At 37.2% G+C, this 19,440-nt stretch overlaps 2 protein-coding genes, 1 non-coding gene and 1 pseudogene across 17 annotated transcripts in view; 3 read left to right on the forward strand and 1 right to left on the reverse strand.

Annotated features, from left to right (window-relative positions):
- CHD9 (chromodomain helicase DNA binding protein 9) overlaps positions 1 to 6,709 on the forward strand; it is a 276,890-nt gene extending 270,181 nt beyond the window's left edge. For 10 of the 14 annotated variants that reach the window (XM_023209920.1, XM_023209928.1, XM_023209927.2 and 7 more), the window contains 2 exons: positions 717 to 821; positions 3,202 to 6,704. In XM_023209920.1, coding sequence (XP_023065688.1) covers positions 717 to 821; positions 3,202 to 4,086 — 990 coding nt within the window. In that variant the 3' untranslated portion in view covers positions 4,087 to 6,704. Of the gene's footprint in view, positions 1 to 716; positions 822 to 3,201 lie in introns of those variants that run through there. The other 4 variants (XM_023209924.1, XM_023209926.2, XM_023209925.1 and 1 more) reach the window with 3 other exon arrangements.
- Positions 1 to 19,440, reverse strand: part of LOC111541248 (golgin subfamily A member 6-like protein 22) — a 73,732-nt gene that overhangs the window by 24,537 nt on the left and 29,755 nt on the right. For both annotated transcript variants that reach the window (XM_023209944.3, XM_026456863.2), the window contains exon 11: positions 7,344 to 7,450. In XM_023209944.3, coding sequence (XP_023065712.1) covers positions 7,344 to 7,450 — 107 coding nt within the window. The remainder of the gene's footprint in view (positions 1 to 7,343; positions 7,451 to 19,440) is intronic.
- LOC111541512 lies at positions 10,941 to 11,043 on the forward strand. The gene has a single exon (XR_002731283.1). It is a non-coding gene; the product is annotated as a small nucleolar RNA U13 (small nucleolar RNA).
- LOC111541483 lies at positions 14,084 to 14,202 on the forward strand (annotated as a pseudogene).

A 19,440-nucleotide genomic window follows, 5' to 3' on the forward strand; every position in this document is an offset into this window, starting at 1 on the left:
ATGTATAATTTTATACTTTTAGGGTGTCAATATATATAATCGATAACAGTATTGGTTTCTGAGACCTAGGTTTGTATCCTGGCTCTAACATGTACTAGCTAACTTTAGGCAAGCTATATAAATTCTCTGAGGCTCAGTTCCTTCGTTTGAAAAACAGAAATAATACTATCTCCAAAGGAGGTAGTGAGAACTAAAATAAATTATACATTTAAAGTACTTAGCACAATACTTGGCATATAATAACTTATATTTATTATGTGACAGGCATTATGCTAAGGCACTTGAATTGTCTCATTTTATCTTTATAAAACCCTGTGAGGGAAGTATTATTGTTATCCCCATTTTACAGATCAGAAAATTGAGGCTGAAAGAAATTTACTGATTTGCTCAGGTTCACATAGCTGGTAAGTCTAACTCTAGAGGGTGTACTTTTAACTAGGCTATACTGCCTGTCTAGCATGGTAGTTATTCATTTTACTATTCTAGTTATTCTACTTAAAATATTTAAAATTTACATTATCACATGTTTATATATTACATCAGTAGTCCATATGGGTCATGTTGGCCCTTTTTAATATAATCATAAAGATTATCTAAGGTGGTTCAAAAAATAGGTATTTTAAGGAAATAAACTCTGTAGAGCATAGAATAAAAGCAAGCAAGCGTTTTCTGTGTAATAGTGTTTTAGTATTTAACAATCTGTTTCTAATTTGCAGGTTGGAGGTGCATTTGCTCCCCCTTTGAAAGATTTATGTAGATTCCTAAAAGAAAATTCAGAATATGGAGTAGCTCCTGAATGGGGAGATGTTGTTAAGCAATCTGTGAGTATTTTATGAATACTAACTTATATATTATTTTCAAATTAGGTGCCATTCAATTATATCTTAGATTAATTATAATTAATAAAATATTCCATGAACTTGTGACAGCATTTTTTCAGTTCTCAATTTTTATTTTGCAGTACATGTTGCAAATTTCTCAGATGCTTCTCAGGTTAGAACAGAGAATCAATAAATAATGATTTGTTTTTACATTAACCTCTAAGATACCATTTGAATGATGCCACAAAGAGTAATCAAATATATGAGCAAATATGTAAGGATAATTGAAAATAAACTAATAGTTCATTAAGATTCTGGAAAACTGTGCGATTTTTTTTTTCTTTTTTTTTTTTAAGACAGGATCTCTCTCTGTTGCCCAGGCTGGAGTGCAGTGGCGCAATCTTGGTGCACTTCAACCTTTGCCTCCTGGGTTCAAGTGATTCTTATGCCTCAGCCTCCCAAGTAACTGGGACAACAGGTGCCACCAACACACCTGGCTAATTTTTGTATTTTTAGTAGAGATGATATTTCGCCATGTTGGCCAGGCTGGTCTTGAACCCCTGGCCTCAAGTGATCCACCCACCTCAGCCTCCCACAGTGCTAGGATTACAGGCCTGAGCCACCATTCCCAGCCTAGGCAACTATTTTAAAAATTATATCTTAGGCCTAGTGCAGTGGCTCACCCCTGTAATTCCAGCACTTTGGGAGGCCGAGGTGGGTGGATCACCTGAGGTCAGGAGTTCAAGACCAGCTGGCCAACACAGAGAAACCCCGTCTCTACTAAAAATACAAAAATTAGCCAGGCATGGTGTTGTGCACCTGTAGTCCCAGCTGAGGCTGAGGCAGGACAATCACTTGAACCCGGGAGGCAGAGGTTGCCGTGAGCCAATATCGCACCACTGCATTCCAGCTTGGGCAACAGAGGCAAGACTCCATCTCAAAAATAAATAAATAAATAAGTAAATAAAATAAATTAGATCTTAGAAGAACATCTAAAAGGAGTAAAAGTTCACAGTATATTAAAAGCAGTAGTATTTAAGCTCTTGGGATAGTAAAGCCTACACATATGCTAATGGTCAGTAATTAATAGATATTATTCTTACAGGTCTCCAAATGGAAAGGGCAGGCTATAAAACTAAGTTCGGTGTGATTCTACTTTTTTTGTTTCAGAAAGGGAAATTATAGAATGTGTATAATTGCACAAGGAAAAAATAGAACACATACTGAAATGTTAGCCATGGTTATCTCTGAATGACGAGTTGATGGATGGTTTTTTTTTTTTTTTAATTTTTTGTTGTGTTTTTCTGCAGTGAACCCTGATGCCTTTGTAAAGAGAAAAAATAAGTTGATTCAATTCAAACCAAAATTAAACAATAGTCAAATGAGTCTTGTCTTAAACCACTATCTAGAACTGCACTGTCACAAACAGTAGCCCCTCAGTAGCCACAAATAGGCACAAATGGCTGTTGAGCACTTGAAATGTGAATTAACATTAACTGTAAAATACACAGTGGTTTTGGATTTTGAAGACTTTGTTGGAAAAAAAGAATGTAAAGTATCTCAATTTTTATAGATTACATATTGAAGTGACAATATTTGGATTATGTTCTATTAAATAGACTGTGTTACTAAAATTAATGTCACTTATTTCTATTTTACATATTTTAAATGTGGCTCCTATAAAATTTTAAGTTACCTATGTGGCTTACATTATATTTCTATTAGATAGTGCTGCTCCAGCGATTCTAAACTCCTAAAACTTCTAAGAGTTCTGGGACCCAGAAAATCATGGGAGAATTACATGAAAGTAGCATAGATTGTTCTTTGTTGTCCTGGACTTTATGGTTCCCAATCTGCAAGTGCTGCTGCAGGTGATCTTACCCACTTTGAGTATCCTTTTGAGCATTGCTCTATCTCCTTTATTCCCAAAGTGGCAGCAAAATAATTCATATGAAGCATCTTACTTTAACCTTTCACGTCCTCTATTCCTTCTTTATTCTTTCCAATTAGAAGGGAGCCACTTCTTTGGTCTTCTAGAACAAGTGATGATGTGAAACATGTAAAGGTTATGGAAGTACCCATGAAACAATTTTTTTGAACCTTATATTTTCTAGAATTATACTACAATCTTATGTTTTACAGGATGGAGGAAGGCTAAAGACCTCTTTACTCACTTATTCTGTGATAAAATGAAAAGTGGAAGAGCTGTTTGAAGCTACCACTTATATAAAATTAGGTTATTGCTATTATAATTGATTATTTAATATCAGTACAGAATAAATTTACAAATAATTGCCTATTTTTCATGGTTATTTGTATGATAAGCTAACAGCTCTTTATTCTCATGTAGGGATTATTAATGAATATATATTTCTTCCAGGGATTTCTTCCAGAAAGCATGTATGAACGTATTCTCACTGGTCCCGTGGTGAGAGAGGAAGTAAGCAGGCGGGGGAGACGGCCTAAAAGTGGAATTGCAAAGGCCACAGCAGCAGCAGCAGCTGCTGCATCTGCCACCAGTGTTTCAGGCAATCCTTTGTTAGCCAATGGATTACTTCCAGGTGTGGATCTCACAACTCTTCAGGCCTTACAACAAAACCTACAAAACTTGCAGTCACTGCAAGTAACTGCAGGGTTGATGGGAATGCCTACTGGCCTTTCTTCTGGAGGAGAAGCTAAAAACATGGCTGCTATGTTCCCCATGCTGCTGTCAGGAATGGCTGGATTACCAAATCTATTGGGCATGGGAGGACTCCTGACAAAGCCTACGGAATCTGGGACAGAAGACAAAAAGGGAAGTGACTCTAAGGAGTCAGAAGGAAAAAAAGAAAGGACAGAGAGCCAAAGTTCAGAGAATGGTGGAGAAAACTCTGTGTCAAGTTCTCCTTCCACGTCCTCTACTGCTGCATTAAATACAGCTGCAGCTGCCAACCCATTAGCTCTTAACCCACTATTACTATCTAATATACTTTATCCAGGGATGCTTCTCACTCCAGGCCTTAATCTTCATATTCCAACTTTGTCCCAGTCCAATACTTTTGATGTACAAAACAAAAACAAAAACAGTGACTTAGGCTCGTCTAAGTCTGTAGAAGTAAAGGAAGAAGATTCCAGAATTAAAGATCAGGAAGACAAAAGAGGAACTGAACCAAGTCCTCTCAATGAAAACAGCACAGATGAGGGTTCAGAGAAAGCTGATGCTTCATCTGGATCTGATAGTACATCATCGTCATCTGAGGATTCAGATTCTAGTAATGAAGACTGATTCCCAGACTCTGCACTTAAAATATGAACTGATTTTGGATTTTTTCTTTAATAGTTAATTGTAAATACCCCAGTGTTGAGTGCATCAATAACTTACTGACCGAACATTTCAGTTATTTGTTTAGAAGTGCAAACTGCTTTCAGAGACGTTTTGCATGTAATATTTCTTAAGATTCATAAGTTTCTGAACTCGTATGTACTATCAAATACATAAAGGTGTAAAATTACAACAAAAGGCATTATAATTTTGTTGGGGGTTAATTTTATGAAAATTATGCTCAATAAGAGTTGTATATTTAATATATTTGCAGTGAACACAGAATACTTTATGCATATTACTGATTTAATTTGAATATAGTTTTACAGCCTCCTTGACACCTATAATTTACAGATCAAAACTCAGCAATAATTTGGGCAGCTAATGAATGTCATGAAAGCTGTAGAATCTACATCACCATCCATTGCTTTAATTACATGAAAATGCTCTAGTGTTGTGATGCACTGCTGATGTTTCCAATTCAGGTACAAGTATGTTTTAAAGAAGAAATAAGTTTCCCAATCAGCCAATTTAACTGGCTACCTGTTACCTCAGCTGAGTTAGTTTAGGAAGTTTACATTCGTTTCTAATTCTATACTTGTTTTCAGGGGTTTTTTAAACACATCCTATATATCATGTTAATCTGGCAAGAAATATGACTTGCTTTTTGCTGAGCTTAATTCAGATATCAGTAAAATTAAGTCATAAAATAATCATGTGTCATGTGACTTTGGCACCCTATAGACATACTTAGTTTTAACTTTTCAAAGTTTGGCCTCCTATTAGAAATAATCATGTCTCAGATGAGTAATGTCTGTTTCCAGGGTTCAGAAAAGGCAAACTCATGAAATGCCACTGAAAAGAACTTTCAACACAGCATACTTCATGTAAAAGAAATTGTTTGTTTGCTTTCTTTGTGTAGATTTCTATTTGTGTTTTATGTCATGGAAATATTCCAGAATTAACAGATAATAGTGGTAAAGTAATATGCAGATAGTCTAAATTCATTTTGAGTTTCTAGGTGTAAGCAGACTAAATGTTGCCCAGAATCAGTGTTGGGTTATCAGTTTATATTAAATATACTGAGTTGCCCATTTTGAAAATGCACTTTGAATAATCTCAAAAAGATGTACAAGTTATACCTACAAACCACAAAAGTGAAGCCCAAGGCTTCTGTCCAATTTCATAGAATCCTTTACCATGTAAAATTTGTCTGATATTTGATTTGTGATACAATTTCTCCTGCTAAAGCTGCTATTATTCTGACAAGGTAGAGGTCCAGGTTCACCTTCATATATCATACCTATTTAAAACAATTAGTACTGAATTGGACATAAAAATATTGATATTCTAAGGAGAGATATATGTTAGCATTTTTCTGGTACTCAAGTAAGTTAGTGGTAAAGTCTGCAAGGGCGTAAATTTAGGGGGAAAAAGTATCCCAGTTCTCTCCTGCAGAAAAAATACTTTCAGTATGTTTTGATCGAACTGTTGCTTTGTCATGAGTTAAGCAATTGTATCAAGTTTTCCAAGACCTTTACCAGTAAATTATGTTTCTGTATGTAAAATAACCCCTTATTAGAGAGACAGTGTTATATGTATTTACAAAATTATATAAGTTCCATTGGGATTGTATTGATTTTGTATTTTCCCAAAATAGTACTTTGAATTGATGATAGTCCTTTATGCAACGTCTTAGCAATAGTCTCTATAATGCCCATCCAGGAGAAGTGGGTAGTAATTCTTCATCATGAAAATGATATATTACATATTTAGTATCTTCCCTTTGCAGTATTGCACTTTTGTTTAACTAGAATACACCTATGAGATAGCCAAAGTTTTTCAAACACAGTTAACTTAGTTTGCCGGTGGAGTATTTCAACACCAACCACATTTCCCTTCCTCCCTCTAATTCTACCCACATGATCTTTATTCCTTCCTTTCCCCAATTTAAAAAAAAAAAAAGGAAAAAAAAAATCTCTAGATCTTGTCACTAAAATCTAATTTATATCAAATTTATGAGAGAAAGTATTTTCCTAATTATGGTCAAATAAATTTGGTTAACATCCTAGTGATTCTCTTTCTATGTAATAAGGCAATTACAGTTTTCAAAGCATTAAGTCTAACATAACTTTAAACATTCTCTTAGGTTTCAAGACACTTCTATTTAATATTCATTGGGGAAAAGTTGTCCAGCTATCAGCTAAGAAAACACATGCAAATATGGTTGTGTAAAGTTAAGGGTTATAAGGAAAAAAAAAAATCAGTAGAATTACATAATACTAAAGTTGCAGTTGAAAGGATATCCAAGTATGTGTTGGTAGTTACTAAAGGAATTATAGCTGTTATTGCCTTGTATTTATAGACCTTGTTTCAGGTTTTATGATTCAAGTCTTAGTCCAATCTTTCTTTTGGACATTTGCAATATTTACCAGTTGTGTTTTGTGTAGTCTAAATTTGCTTTCTGTAGTTGAGCAAACGTCTTAAAAAGTCATTTGTAATTTATTAAATTACTTTCTATGATGTTCTATAGAGCAAATGGAAGTTTAATTATTTTTTATTAAACATATTCTTTGACTACCTATGATGTCAGCCTCTGTACATGAGAATACTTTTTAAAATTGAATTTTATATAGAATTTATCTTATTCCAGTTATGAAAGACACCATAGTTGTAAATCTTTAAAAGGAAAATATACCTTGGAAGAATTTTTAAAACAAAAATTGACTATAATTTTATCCACAGTATTTTAAATGCTGTCAATTTTTCATTTTGATTTAATTTTATTAATATTGTTCATTGTTGATATTGGTGGTTGCGAAAAAAGAAAAAGCTGCTTTTTGGGCATTCAAATTATTAAACCCCAATTTTGCAGCCCAATCTCAACCTCATGCTGAACATTAAGTATTATTTTCTTAAGTTTTTGGACTTAAAAAATTCAGAAATACTCAGAGATACACCTCACCTCTTTAAAGAAGTCCATTTTGGAAATCAATAATTATTTTTTTCCCTTAGTCTTGAGTGTGTCCATTGTTGGTAGTGTTCTTTGTAAACATTAAAGAAAATAGTTTTTCCTCTTATTTACAAAACTCAAACAGTGGAATCTCATACTCATTTAACCTGAACACATTCAACTACACTTTCATGTTTAGAAAACCTTTTCTTCATTTTTGTACAACATAACATATAAACACAAACCAACTGCTTCATCTAGTACTCACCCAGAGGAACAGTAGTCTGTTGCAGTGTTGGAGGAAGAATTGCCTATGTTGGACGTTTTTGAGAAGAGATACCATGTATAAAATGATGTATTCTGTTGTTTTGTGAGCTATATGAGAGAAAAGAGTGAATTTTTTTTTTTTTAAAGATAAGGTCTTGCTCTGCCTCACCTAGGGTGGAGTGCAGTGGTGCCATCACAGCCCACTGCATCCTTGACCTGTTGGGCTCAAGCAATCCTCCCACCTCAGCCTCCTGAGTAGCTGAGAATACAGCATGCATCACCACAGCCAGCTAATTTTTCTATTTTTTGTAGAGATGGGGTTTTGCCATGTTCCCCAGGCTGATCTCAAACTCCTAGGCTCAAGCAGTCCACCCATCTCGGCCTCCCAAAGTGCTGGGATTACAGGCATGAGCCACCACACCCAGCCAAGTATTTTTGACTACACATAATACTCACTTTATACAATAAACTTAGAACTTAATCTCTACATAAGCTATTTATTTTAAAATTCAGAAAAGCACAAAAATATTTAAATCATCCATAAACTAAAACTACCCAGAGATAAACATTGTCAGTAATATACTCAATCTTCTGTATATCTATGTAATTTACATGTAGTGGGTTGAGTAGTGTCATTCAGAAACTAATGTCAACCTAGAACCTGAGAATGTGGCCTTACTTTGGAAATCGGGTCTTGGCAAATGTAATTAGTTGTAGTCATGCAGGATTAGGGTGGGCCCTAAATCCAATGACTAGTGTCCTTAGAAGAAGAGCAGAAGATACTCAGAAACACTGGGAAGGCAGCTTTGTGATAAAGGAGACCAGAGGGATGTTCCTACAACTAGGGAACACCAAGGATTGCCAGCAACCACCAGAAACTAGGAGAGAGGTAAGAAGCATTCTCCTTCATAGCTTCCAGAAAGAACCAACCTTGCCAACACCTTGATTTGGGGTTTCTAACCTGAACTGTAAGAATAAATTTCCGTTGTTTTAAGTCACCTAGTTTGTGGTAATTTGTCAGGGCAGCCCTAGGAAACTGATAGCTTTTCATATTAACTCAATGTTTCATGCTACATAAATTCTACCTGCTGTAGGCTTTGAAAAAGAAGAAAAAAAAATTGGTGCACTGCCCTTAGTATACTGATCTATGTCAAATAAGAATCCTGCAATGTAATTTTTAATACATAGTATTGAATCATACAGATGTAATTTATTTAATCCTTACTTTAAAATGGACATTTGGGTTTATGTAGACATTTTTGCATCCATCCCTAAATAATTTGCTTAATTCCTAGAACTGAAAATACTTCTCTGTTTTTAAGGATTTCAGCTTATGTTGCCACGTTTTATAATGAAGCTACTAGTAGCTATTTATACTAACATTGGAAGCATACATTTTTTTGCATGCCCACTTACTCCCAAATCTTTACCAATGCTGTGTATTGTCTTTTTAAATAATCTTTGCCAGATTAATGGGCATAAATTACATTTTGATCTTTAAAATTAACTTATTGTTCTTTTTTCTTAGCTAAAAAAAAGACTTGCATATTATAAAAAATCCAAGGGGAGAGGGGAAGCACAAAGTAAAACCCCCATAATGCTGAAATTCAGAGGTAATCATTAACCTTTGGGTAATTTTTCTTTGCATATACATAATATATATTTTAATAACAATGGCGTTATACCATACATACTATTTGTAACCTACTTTTTTCATTGACTATATCATGACTATCTTTCCATGTCATTAAAGACTCTTCCACAACATTATTAAGGGCTTTCTAATATTCCAATATATAGATGTATTATAATTTAATATCCAATTATTAAACATTTAGATATATAATGTTTCAGTTTGGGGCTATTAATAAGGTGTTTGTAGTTAAATATTTGCATATATTTATGACTCTTTCATTAAATATTTAGGCAGGAAATAGTTGTGTTTGAGTCTTAGAACCAGTAAGATTGTTCTATTTTATACCTCAACAGCAAAGCGAACAGGATATGTAGGATGCCTGCATTTATAATTAATTTAAATATACATTATGAATTATTCAGCTCATGTATATCATATATATGCATGATATATCACAGGCATTTTTTTCCTGTTTTGCATATTATGCAAACAGATATAAGGAAACTGACTTTACTAATACCAGATAAATAGACTTTAAAACAAAAGAAAATTGCTAGAAATAAACATTTTATAATGATAGAAAAGGCCAATCTACCAGGAAAATACCACAATTATAAACATATATGCACCTAACAACAAAGCTGCACAATTCATGAAGCAAAAACTAACACAGTTGAAAGAAGAAATATACAATAAAACAAGAATAGCTGGAGACTTCAATATATCCTTTATATAATGGATAATGTAACTTTCAATAATGGATAGAGCAACTAGGCAAAGGGTCAACAAGAAAACAGAAGACTTGAACAACACTGTAAACCACCTAAACCTAAAAGACATCTATTAAGCATTCCACTTAACACTAAAGGAATAGACATTTTTCTAAAGCACACATGGAACATTTTTTAGGATGGACCATATGAAAGACCATAAAACAAATCTGAAATGTAAAAGGTTGAATCGTACAAAGTATGTTTTCCAAGCACAATAGAATAAAATTAGAATTCAATAATGAAGCTTAGAAATTCACAATTATGTGGAAATTAAACAATATACTCTTGAATAACAAATGGGTCAAAGAAGAAATCTCAGTGGAAATTAGAAAACATCTTGAGAAGAATTAAAACAACATTGCAAAACATGAGATGCAACCAAAGCAGTGCACAGTGGGAAATCTATGTTAAGGAAAAAAGTCTCAAATCAACCTGACTTTCCACCTTAAGAAACTACAAAAAGAAGATCAATCTAAACACAAAACAAGCCAAAGTAAGGAAACAATAAAGATTTGAACAGTAATTAAACAGAGAATAGAAAAACAATAGAGAAAATAATAACAAAAGTTGATCATTTTTGAAAAAATCAATGCTATGGTTTGACTGTGTTCCTCAAATTCATATGTCAATTGGAGGTGAGGCCTTTGGAAAGTAATTAGGATTAGATAAGGTCATCAGGATGGGGCCCCCACGATGGGACTGATGGGTTTATAAGACCAGAGAGACCTAAGCTGACATGTTCTTGCCCTCTTGCCATGTTATGAAGCAACAAGAAGACCCTGATCAGATGCCAGTGTGATGCTCTTAAACTTCCCAGCCTCCACACCTACAAGACATAAATTTCTTTTGTTATAGATTAACCATTCTGTGGTATTTTGTATAGTAACAGAAAATGGACTAAGGTAATCAACAAAGTGACAAAACTTCAGACTGATCAACAATAAGAAAAGACTCAAATTACTTCAATCAAAAATGAAAGAAGAGACATTCCTACTGACCTTACAGGAACATAAAGGATCATGAGAGAATATTATGAACAAGTGAATGCCAACAGATTAGATAACCTAGATGAAATGAACAAATTCCTAGAAAGATGCTACTGAAACTAAGTCAAAAAGAAATACAAAGTCTGAATAGAATTACAATAAGTAAAGAGATTTAATTACTAATTAAAAGCAAGCTTCCCTTGAACCTTTTGTAGTTTATGAGCATGATGATTGGGTGTTCACACATATATGTGAGATGTGACCCCTTGAACCTTGTTACCATGTGGGCGCATTACCCATCTGACATGAAAAACAAGCAGCTTCCCGTAAAGAAAATCTGTGGCTTCACTGGAGAAAAAGTTAACACCTATTCACAAACTCCTCTAAAAAAAAGAAACAGGAAGTGCTCCCCCACTTGTTTTATGAGGTCAATATTACCCTGATACCAAAAGTAGACAAAGACATTGCAAAACAACTGCTGTCCAACATTCCTTGGCTATAGGCTCAAACAAAATGCCGGCAAACTGAATCCAGCAGCATATGAAAAGGACTATACATCACAGCCAAGCTGGATTTATTCAAGAAATGCAAGGTTGATCGATGTATGAGAATTAATCAATGTGATATTAATAGAATAGAAAACACACATGATTACCTCAACAGACGCAGAAAAACAATTCACAAAATCTGGTACCCTTTCATGATTAAAAAATAGAAAAAAAATTCAACAACTAGAATTAGAAGACAATTTCCTCAACCTGATAAAAGGCATCTATGTAAAACCCACAACAAATACCATCCTTAATGGTGAAAGACTGAATATTTTCTCCTAAGTCAAGAACAAGACAAAGATGTTCAATCCTGCTACCTTTATTCAACATTATTTTGAAAGTTCTGCCCAGGACAATAAGGCAAGGAAAAGAAAAAAAGACATGCAGATGGTAAAAATATCTCTTTCAGATGATATAATCTTGCATATAGAATATCTTAAGGAATGTACTAAAAAAAACAGAAAACATTATTACTAGAGAACTAATAAACAAGCTTAGCAAGGTTGCTGAATATTACAGCAATATACAAATATCCATCGTATTCCCAGCTGGCTTCTTTGCAGAAATTGACCATTGTATCCTAAAATTCACATGGAAATACAAGGGATTCAGAAATAGACAAAACAATTTTTTAAAAAGAACAAAGTTGGAGTAGTCACACTTCTTGATTTCAAAACTTACTGCAAAGATACAGTAATCAGAACAGTATGGTGTGGGAATTGATATAAACAAATGGATTAATGGAACAGAAATAAGTGTTTAGAAATAAACCCTTCACATTTATGGTTGGTTGATTTTTCTTCCAGCCTTACTGAGGTATAATTGACAAATAAAAATTGTATATATTTAAAAGTGAATGGCCGGGCGCGGTGGCTCACGCCTATAATCCCAGCACTTTGGGAGGCTAAGGTGGGTGGATCACGAGATCAGGAGATGGAGACCATCCTGGCTAACACAGTGAAACCCCATCTCTAGTAAAAATACAAAAAATTAGCCAGGTGTGGTGGCAGGCGCCTGTGGTCCCAGCTACTTGTAGTCCCAGCTACTCGGGAGGCTGAGGCAGGAGAATGGCATGAACCCAGGAGGCGAAGCTTGCAGTGAGCCAAGATCACGCCATTGCACTCCAGCCTGGGCGACAGAGCCAGACTCTGTCTCAAAAAAAAAAAAAAAAGTGGATGTCATGTCTTTTTTGATTTTTTTTTTTTTTTTTTTGAGACAGAGTCTCACTCTCACCCAGACTGGAGTGCAGTAATGCAATCATAGCTCACTGCAGCCTCAAATTCCTGGGCTCAAGCAATTCTTCTTCAGCCTCCGAAGTAGCTAGGACTGCATATATGCAACACCATGTCTGCCTAATTAAAAAATTATGTGTGTGTGTGTGTGTGTGTGTATATATATATATATATATATATATATATATATGTATGTATGTATATTAGAGACGAGGTCTTGGTTCTTGCTGTGTTGCCCAGGCTGGTCTTGTACTCCTGGCTTCAAGCAATCCTCTTCCTCAGCCTTCCAAAGCTCTGGGATTACAGGCGTGAACCACCACATCCAGCTGATCATGTTGTTTTGATATGTGCTGTGAAATGATTGCCACAATCAAGCAAGCTAACACATCCATCTAACATAGTTACCATGTGTGTGTGTTAACGCTTAAGATTTACTCTCAACAAATTTCAAATATTCAGTATAGGATTACTGACTGTAGTTATTACGTTGTACATTTGATCTCCACAACTTATTCATCCTGTGTAACTGAAACTTTGTACCATTTGAATGGGCAGTTAATCTTTGAAAGGAGTGCCAAGAAAATTCAATGGGAAGAGGCCGGGTGCAGTGGCTCACGCCTGTAATCCCAGCACTTTGGGAGGCCAAGGCAGGCGGATCACGAGGTCAGGAAATCGAGATCATCCTGGCTAATGTGGTGAAAACCCGTCTACTAATAATACAAAAAGAAATTAGCTGGTCGTGGTGGCGGGCGCCTGTAGTCCCAGCTACTCGGCAGACCGAGGCAGGATAATGGCGTGAACCCGGGAGGTGGAGCTTGCAGTGAGCCGATCTCCAGCCACTGCACTCCAGCCTGGGCGACAGAGCGAGACTCCAGCTCACACACACACACACAAAAACTCTTAGAAGAAAGCATAGGAATAATCTTTGTGACCTTGAATTATGTAAAAGCTTCTTAGACTTGACATTAAAAGCACAAGCAATAAAAGAAAAAATTAATTAAACATCAAAATTAATATATTTAGTGCTTCAAAAGGCACCTTCAAGAAAAAGAAGGCTGACGCAGTAGCACATGCCTGTAATCCCAGTACTTTAGGAGGCCAAGGCAGGAAAATTTGCTTGAGCCCAGAAGTTCAAGACCAGCCTGGGCAACAGAGAGAGACTCCAAATCTACAAAAATAATAATAAGTAAAAAGAAAGAGAACAAACAACCCACAGAACTGGAGAAAATATCTGTAAATCATGTATCTGATAAGGAACTTGTATCCAGAACATATAAAGAACTCTTACAACTCAAAAATAAAGATAAAAACTCAATTGTGAACGGAGCAATGGATTTGAACAGACATTTCTCCAAAGATATATACAAATAGCCAATATGCACATGAAAAGATCCTCAACGTTATTGGCCATTATGTGAATGCAAAAAAAAACTAAAATGAGATACCACTTCACACCCCTTAGGATGGCCAGAGTTAAAGAGGCACTAACAAGTATTAGTGAGAAAGTGGACAAATTACAGTTCTCACACATTGCAGGAGGGAACGTACAAAGGCATGGCCCCAGTCTATGGCTATACCACCCTGAACATGCCGGATCTCATCTGATCTCAGAAGCTAAGCAGGGTGGGGCCTGGTTAGTAGTTGGATGGAAGACTGCCTGGGAATACCAGGTGCTGTAGGCTTAAAGGAAAAAAAAGAAAAAAAGAAACAGAAGAGACAAAGGGAACTGTTTTCTGTTTGGAAAACAGTTTTGTGATTCCTCAAACTATTAACCGTGGTGTTGTCACCTATGGCTCAGCAATTCTATTCCTAGTATGTACTGAAAGAAATGAAACGATGTTCACATGAAAACTTGTAGACAAATATTTGTAGCGGTATTACTCAGAATAGCCTAAAAGTAGAAACAACCCACATGTCCATCAACAGATGAATAAATGAGATGTGTGGTCTATCCATACAATGGAATATTTAACCATAAAAAGGAAGGAGGGACTGACATATGTTGCAACAGAGATAAACGTTGAAAACATTATTCTAAGTGAAAAAAGTTGAAACAGAGCCCCTTGAAATTTCAGCACCCCAACATTTTTAGTGACTGAAATAATGAAAATTCTCATAGGCCCTTGCTTGCTTACACAAAAGCCAGCATCCCTTGTTCCCACAATATAATTATAATATAAACTGCTGATGTGCTGTTTCTTTGTCAAGCAGAAGATAATATCAGGGTCATGAAAAAATTTTTCAGAAGAAAGGGGCAGGTGCCGTGGCTCACGCCTGTAATCTCAGTACTCTGGGAGGCTGAGGCAGGCGGATCACCTGAGGTCAGGAGTTTGAGACCAGCCTGGCAAACATGGTGAAAGTCTGTCTCTACTAAAAATACATAAATTAGCCAGGTGTGGTGGCGGGCGCCTGTAATCCCAGCTACCCGGGAGGCTGAGGCACGAGAATCACCTGAACCTGGTTGCAGTGAGCCAAGATCGCACCATTGCACTCCAGCTTGGGTGACAGAGCTAGACTCCATCCTCCCCCCGAAAAAAGAAAAGAAAAAAGAAAAAACAAAAGAAAAAACAAAATCATGTCCTTTACTGCAACATGGATGCAGGTGGAGGCCATTATGGTAAGTGAATCAATGCAGAAAGAGAAAACTAAATACTGCATGTTCTCAATTATAAGTGGGTGCTAAACATTGGGCACTCATGAACATAAAGATGGCAACAAAATGAACATAAAGATGGCAACACTGGGGCTTCTAAGGGGGGAGGGAGGAAAGGAGACAGGACTTGAAAAACTACTGAGTACTATGCTCGGTACCTGGGTGACAGGATCATTCATACCCTAAACCTCAGTATCATGCAATATACTCATGTAACAAACCTGCACATGTATCCCCTGAATCTAAAATTAAACTTGAAACTATTTTATTTTATTTTATTTTGCAGAAGGAATGAATGTCCTTTAAGGATGTTGTAACCGCCTGCTGCAACCCAGAAATCTGCTTATTCAAGGTGTTATCTGAGGCTGAAGAAAGGCAGACTTTTCCTCCTCAGTTCCTTGAAACTCCCCCTACCTTACTCTCTAGCCACATAAAAACTACCTGCTATTCATTCTTGATAGACAGAATTGAGAGCGTTTGCTTTTCCACCTTCTTGCTTTAGCCAAATCAAGCAAACCTTTCTCTCTCTCCAAGCACCTGTGTGTCAGTGTTTGGCATCAACTGCACTCCAGGCACACGAGCCTGAATTTGGGGTTCTATTTCAAGGTCAGTCGCAAAAGATCACATATGATTCCATTTACATAAACTTTCTGTAATAGGTGAATCTATAAAGATAGAAAGGAGATTAGTGATTGTCTAAGACTGGGGACATTCATATGTAACTGCTAATGGTTACAGATTTCCTTTTTTTTTCTTTTAGAGACAGGGACCCATTCTGTCACCCAGGCTGGAGTGCAGTTGTGCTGTCACTCACTGTAACCTTGAACTCCTGGGCTCAAGCAATCCTTCTACCTCAGTCTCCCAAAATGTTGAGATTACAGGCATGAGCCAACACACTTGGCCTTGAATTGTACATTTTAAATGAGTGAATTGTATGGTACATGGATTATATCTCTAAAAAGGCTGTTTTAATAAGTTAACAAAACTAAAACTTATAAAACCTACAAACTCAAGGTAAAAAATGTTAAATTCAGCCAAGCATGGTGGCTCACGCCTGCAACCCCAGTACTTTGGGAGGCCAAGGCAGATGGATCACTTGAGGTCAGGAGTTCAAGACCAGCCTGGCCAACATGGTAAAACCCTGCCTCTATAAAAAAAACACACACACAAAAATGAGCGAGACATGGTGGCATGCGCCTGTAATCCCAGCTACTCGGGAGGCTGAGGCACAAGAATTGCTTGAACCCAGGAATTGAAGGTTGCAGTGAGCCAAGATCACACCACTGCACTCCAGCCTGGCAGAGCAAGACTCTGTCTTTAAAAAAAAAAAAATTAAACTCTAGTCTTAATAAAAACTCACACTTTCCAACATCATAGCTCCATCACACTCCTGGTGTCCACGGAGCACCTACTGAGGTAAAGATACCTCTGTCCCTTCTGTGTACCCGTTTTACTACCCAATGAGTCTTAGACAGTAGCAGCTTCTGCCACTAAGAGCAATCCCAGGGAATAAGAGGAAAAGAAAGAGTTCTGGACCCTCCTTCCTTCCTCTGTGCATTTACTCCCAAGGTGATCTCATCCAGTCTTTAGTATTAAATCCATCTATACAAGGACACTCCGAAAGGTATGTCTCATCCTGGACCTCCATCTCAACTCCAGACTAGTATATTTAATTTATTACCTGACATCTCCATTAAGATGTCCAAAAGATATCTTGAATTTCACGGGCTCAGAACTAGCCTCTTGATTACTGCCCCCCATATTTCAGTTAGTGAGACCTAACATCCTCATCACCCTTGGGCCTCTCTCACTCCTCATATCCAAGCCATCAACAAATCCTGCTAGTTCTGTACTTCTATTTTTTGGATTAAGGAGGTGGATTGTTCATATGCATGTAATTTTGCATCCTCACAAATTTCACTAAATTGCTGTAAAGGGAATTTTTTTTTTTAAGGGTAAACCATACGTACAAGGAGAACAAGAGAAAGAAAATTACAGAATGTCAGAAACTGAGGCCAGTCACGGTGGCTCACACCTGTAATCCCAGCACTTTGGGAAGCCAAGGTGGGTGAATCACTTGAGCCCAGGAATTCCAGACCAGCCTGGGCAACATAGTGAAACCCTGTCTCTACAAAAAAAAAAAAAAAATACAAAAATTAGCTGGGTGTGGTGGCACACACCTGTTGTCAAGCTACTTGGAGGGCTGAGGCAGGAGGATCACCTGAGCCTTGGCAGGATGAGGCTACAGTGAACTGTGGTTGTGCCACACTGCACACTCCAGCCTGGGCAGCAGAGTGAGACTATGTCTCTCAAAAAAAGAAAAAGAATGTCAGAAACTGAACAGAAAACAGACAAGTGATAACTGATGAAAGACTTTTGAAAAGTTAAGTCCCAGCTCATGCTTGTAATCTCAGCACTTTGGGAAGCTGAGGTTGGAGGAGCTCTTGAACCCAGGAGTTCAAAACCAGACTGGGCAATAGAGTGAGACCTCATCTCTACAATAAAACTTTATTAAGAATTAGCCAGGGGGCACACCCAAGATGACCAAATAGGAATAGCTCCAGCCTCCAGCTCCCAGCGTGAGTGACACAGAAGACGGGTGATTTCTGCATTTTCAGGTTCATCTCACTGGGGCGTGTTGGACAGCAGAAACCTCTGCAGATGTAAATGTCCCTGTCTGACAGCTTTGAAGAGAGCAGTGATTCTCTCAGCACAGAGGTTGAGATCTGAGAACAGACAGACTGCGTGCTCAAGTGGGTCCCTGACCCTTGAGTAGCCTAACTGGGAGACATCCCCCACTAGGTGCAGACTGGCACCTCACACCTCACATGGTGGGGTACACCCCTGAGACAAAGCTTCCAGAGCAAGAATCAGACAGCAACACTCGCTGTTCAGCAATATTCTATCTTCTGCAGCCTCTGTTGCTGATACCTAGGCAAACAGGATCTGGAGTGGACCTCAAGCAAACTCCAACAGACCTATAGCTGAGGGTCCTGACTGTTACAAGGAAAACTAACAAACAGAAAGGACACCCACACCAAAACCCCATCAGTACATCAACATCATCAAAGACCAAAGGCACATAAAACCACAAAGATGGGAAAAAGGCAGGGCAGAAAAGCTGGAAATTCAAAAAATCACAGCGCATCTCCCCCTCCAAAGGAATGCAGCTCATCACCAGCAACGGAACAAAGCTGGACAGAGAATGACTTTGACGAGTTGAGAGAAGAAGGCTTCCGCTGCAAACTTCTCAGAGCTAAAGGAGGAACTATGTAACCAGCACAAAGAAACTAAAAACCTTGAAAAAAGAATGAATGAATGGATAATTAGAATAATCAATGCAGAGAAGACCTTAAAAGAACTGATGGAGATGAAAACCATAACACGAGAACTATGTGACAAATGTACAAGCTTCAGTAACCGACTTGATCAACTGGAAGAAAGAGTATCAGCGATTGAAGATCAAATGCATGAAATGAAGCAAAAAGAGAAGTGTAGAGAAAAAAGAGCAAAAAGAAATGAACAAAGCCTCCAAGAAATATGGGATTATGTGAAAAGACCAAATCTACGTCTGATTGGTGTGTCTGAAAGTGACGGGGAAAATGGAACCAAGTTGGAAAACACTCTGCAGGATATTGTCCAGGAGAACTTCCCCAATCTAGTAAGGGAGGCCAACATTCAAATTCAGGAAATACAGAGAACGCCACAAAGACACTCCTCGAGAAGACCAACTCCAAGACACATAATTGTGAGACTCACCAAAGTTGAAATGAAGGAAAAAATGTCAAGGGCAGCCAGAGAGAAAGGTCGGGTTAACCACAAAGAGAAGCCCGTCAGACTAACAACAGATCTCTCGGCAGAAACTCTCCAAGCCAGAAGAGAGTGGGGGCCAATATTCAACACTCTTAAAGAAAATAATTTTCAACCCAGAATTTCATATCCAGCCAAACTAAGTTTCCTAAGTGAAGGAGAAATAAAATCCTTTACAGACAAGCAAATGCTTAGAGATTTTGTCACCACCAGGCCTGCCCTACAAGAGATCCTGAAGGAAGCACTAAACATGGAAAGGAACAACAGGTACCAGCCATTGCAAAAACATGTCAAAATGTAAAGTCCATCGATGCTAGGAAGAAACTGCATCAACTAGTGAGCAAAATAACCAGCTAATGTCATAATGACAGGATCAAGTTCACACATAACAATATTAACCTTAAATGTAAATGGACTAAATGGTCCAATTAAAAGACACAGACTGGTAAATTGGATA

This window comes from Piliocolobus tephrosceles, chromosome 17 (genome assembly GCF_002776525.5).
Source record: "Piliocolobus tephrosceles isolate RC106 chromosome 17, ASM277652v3, whole genome shotgun sequence".
Classification (NCBI taxonomy): Eukaryota; Metazoa; Chordata; class Mammalia; order Primates; family Cercopithecidae; genus Piliocolobus; species Piliocolobus tephrosceles.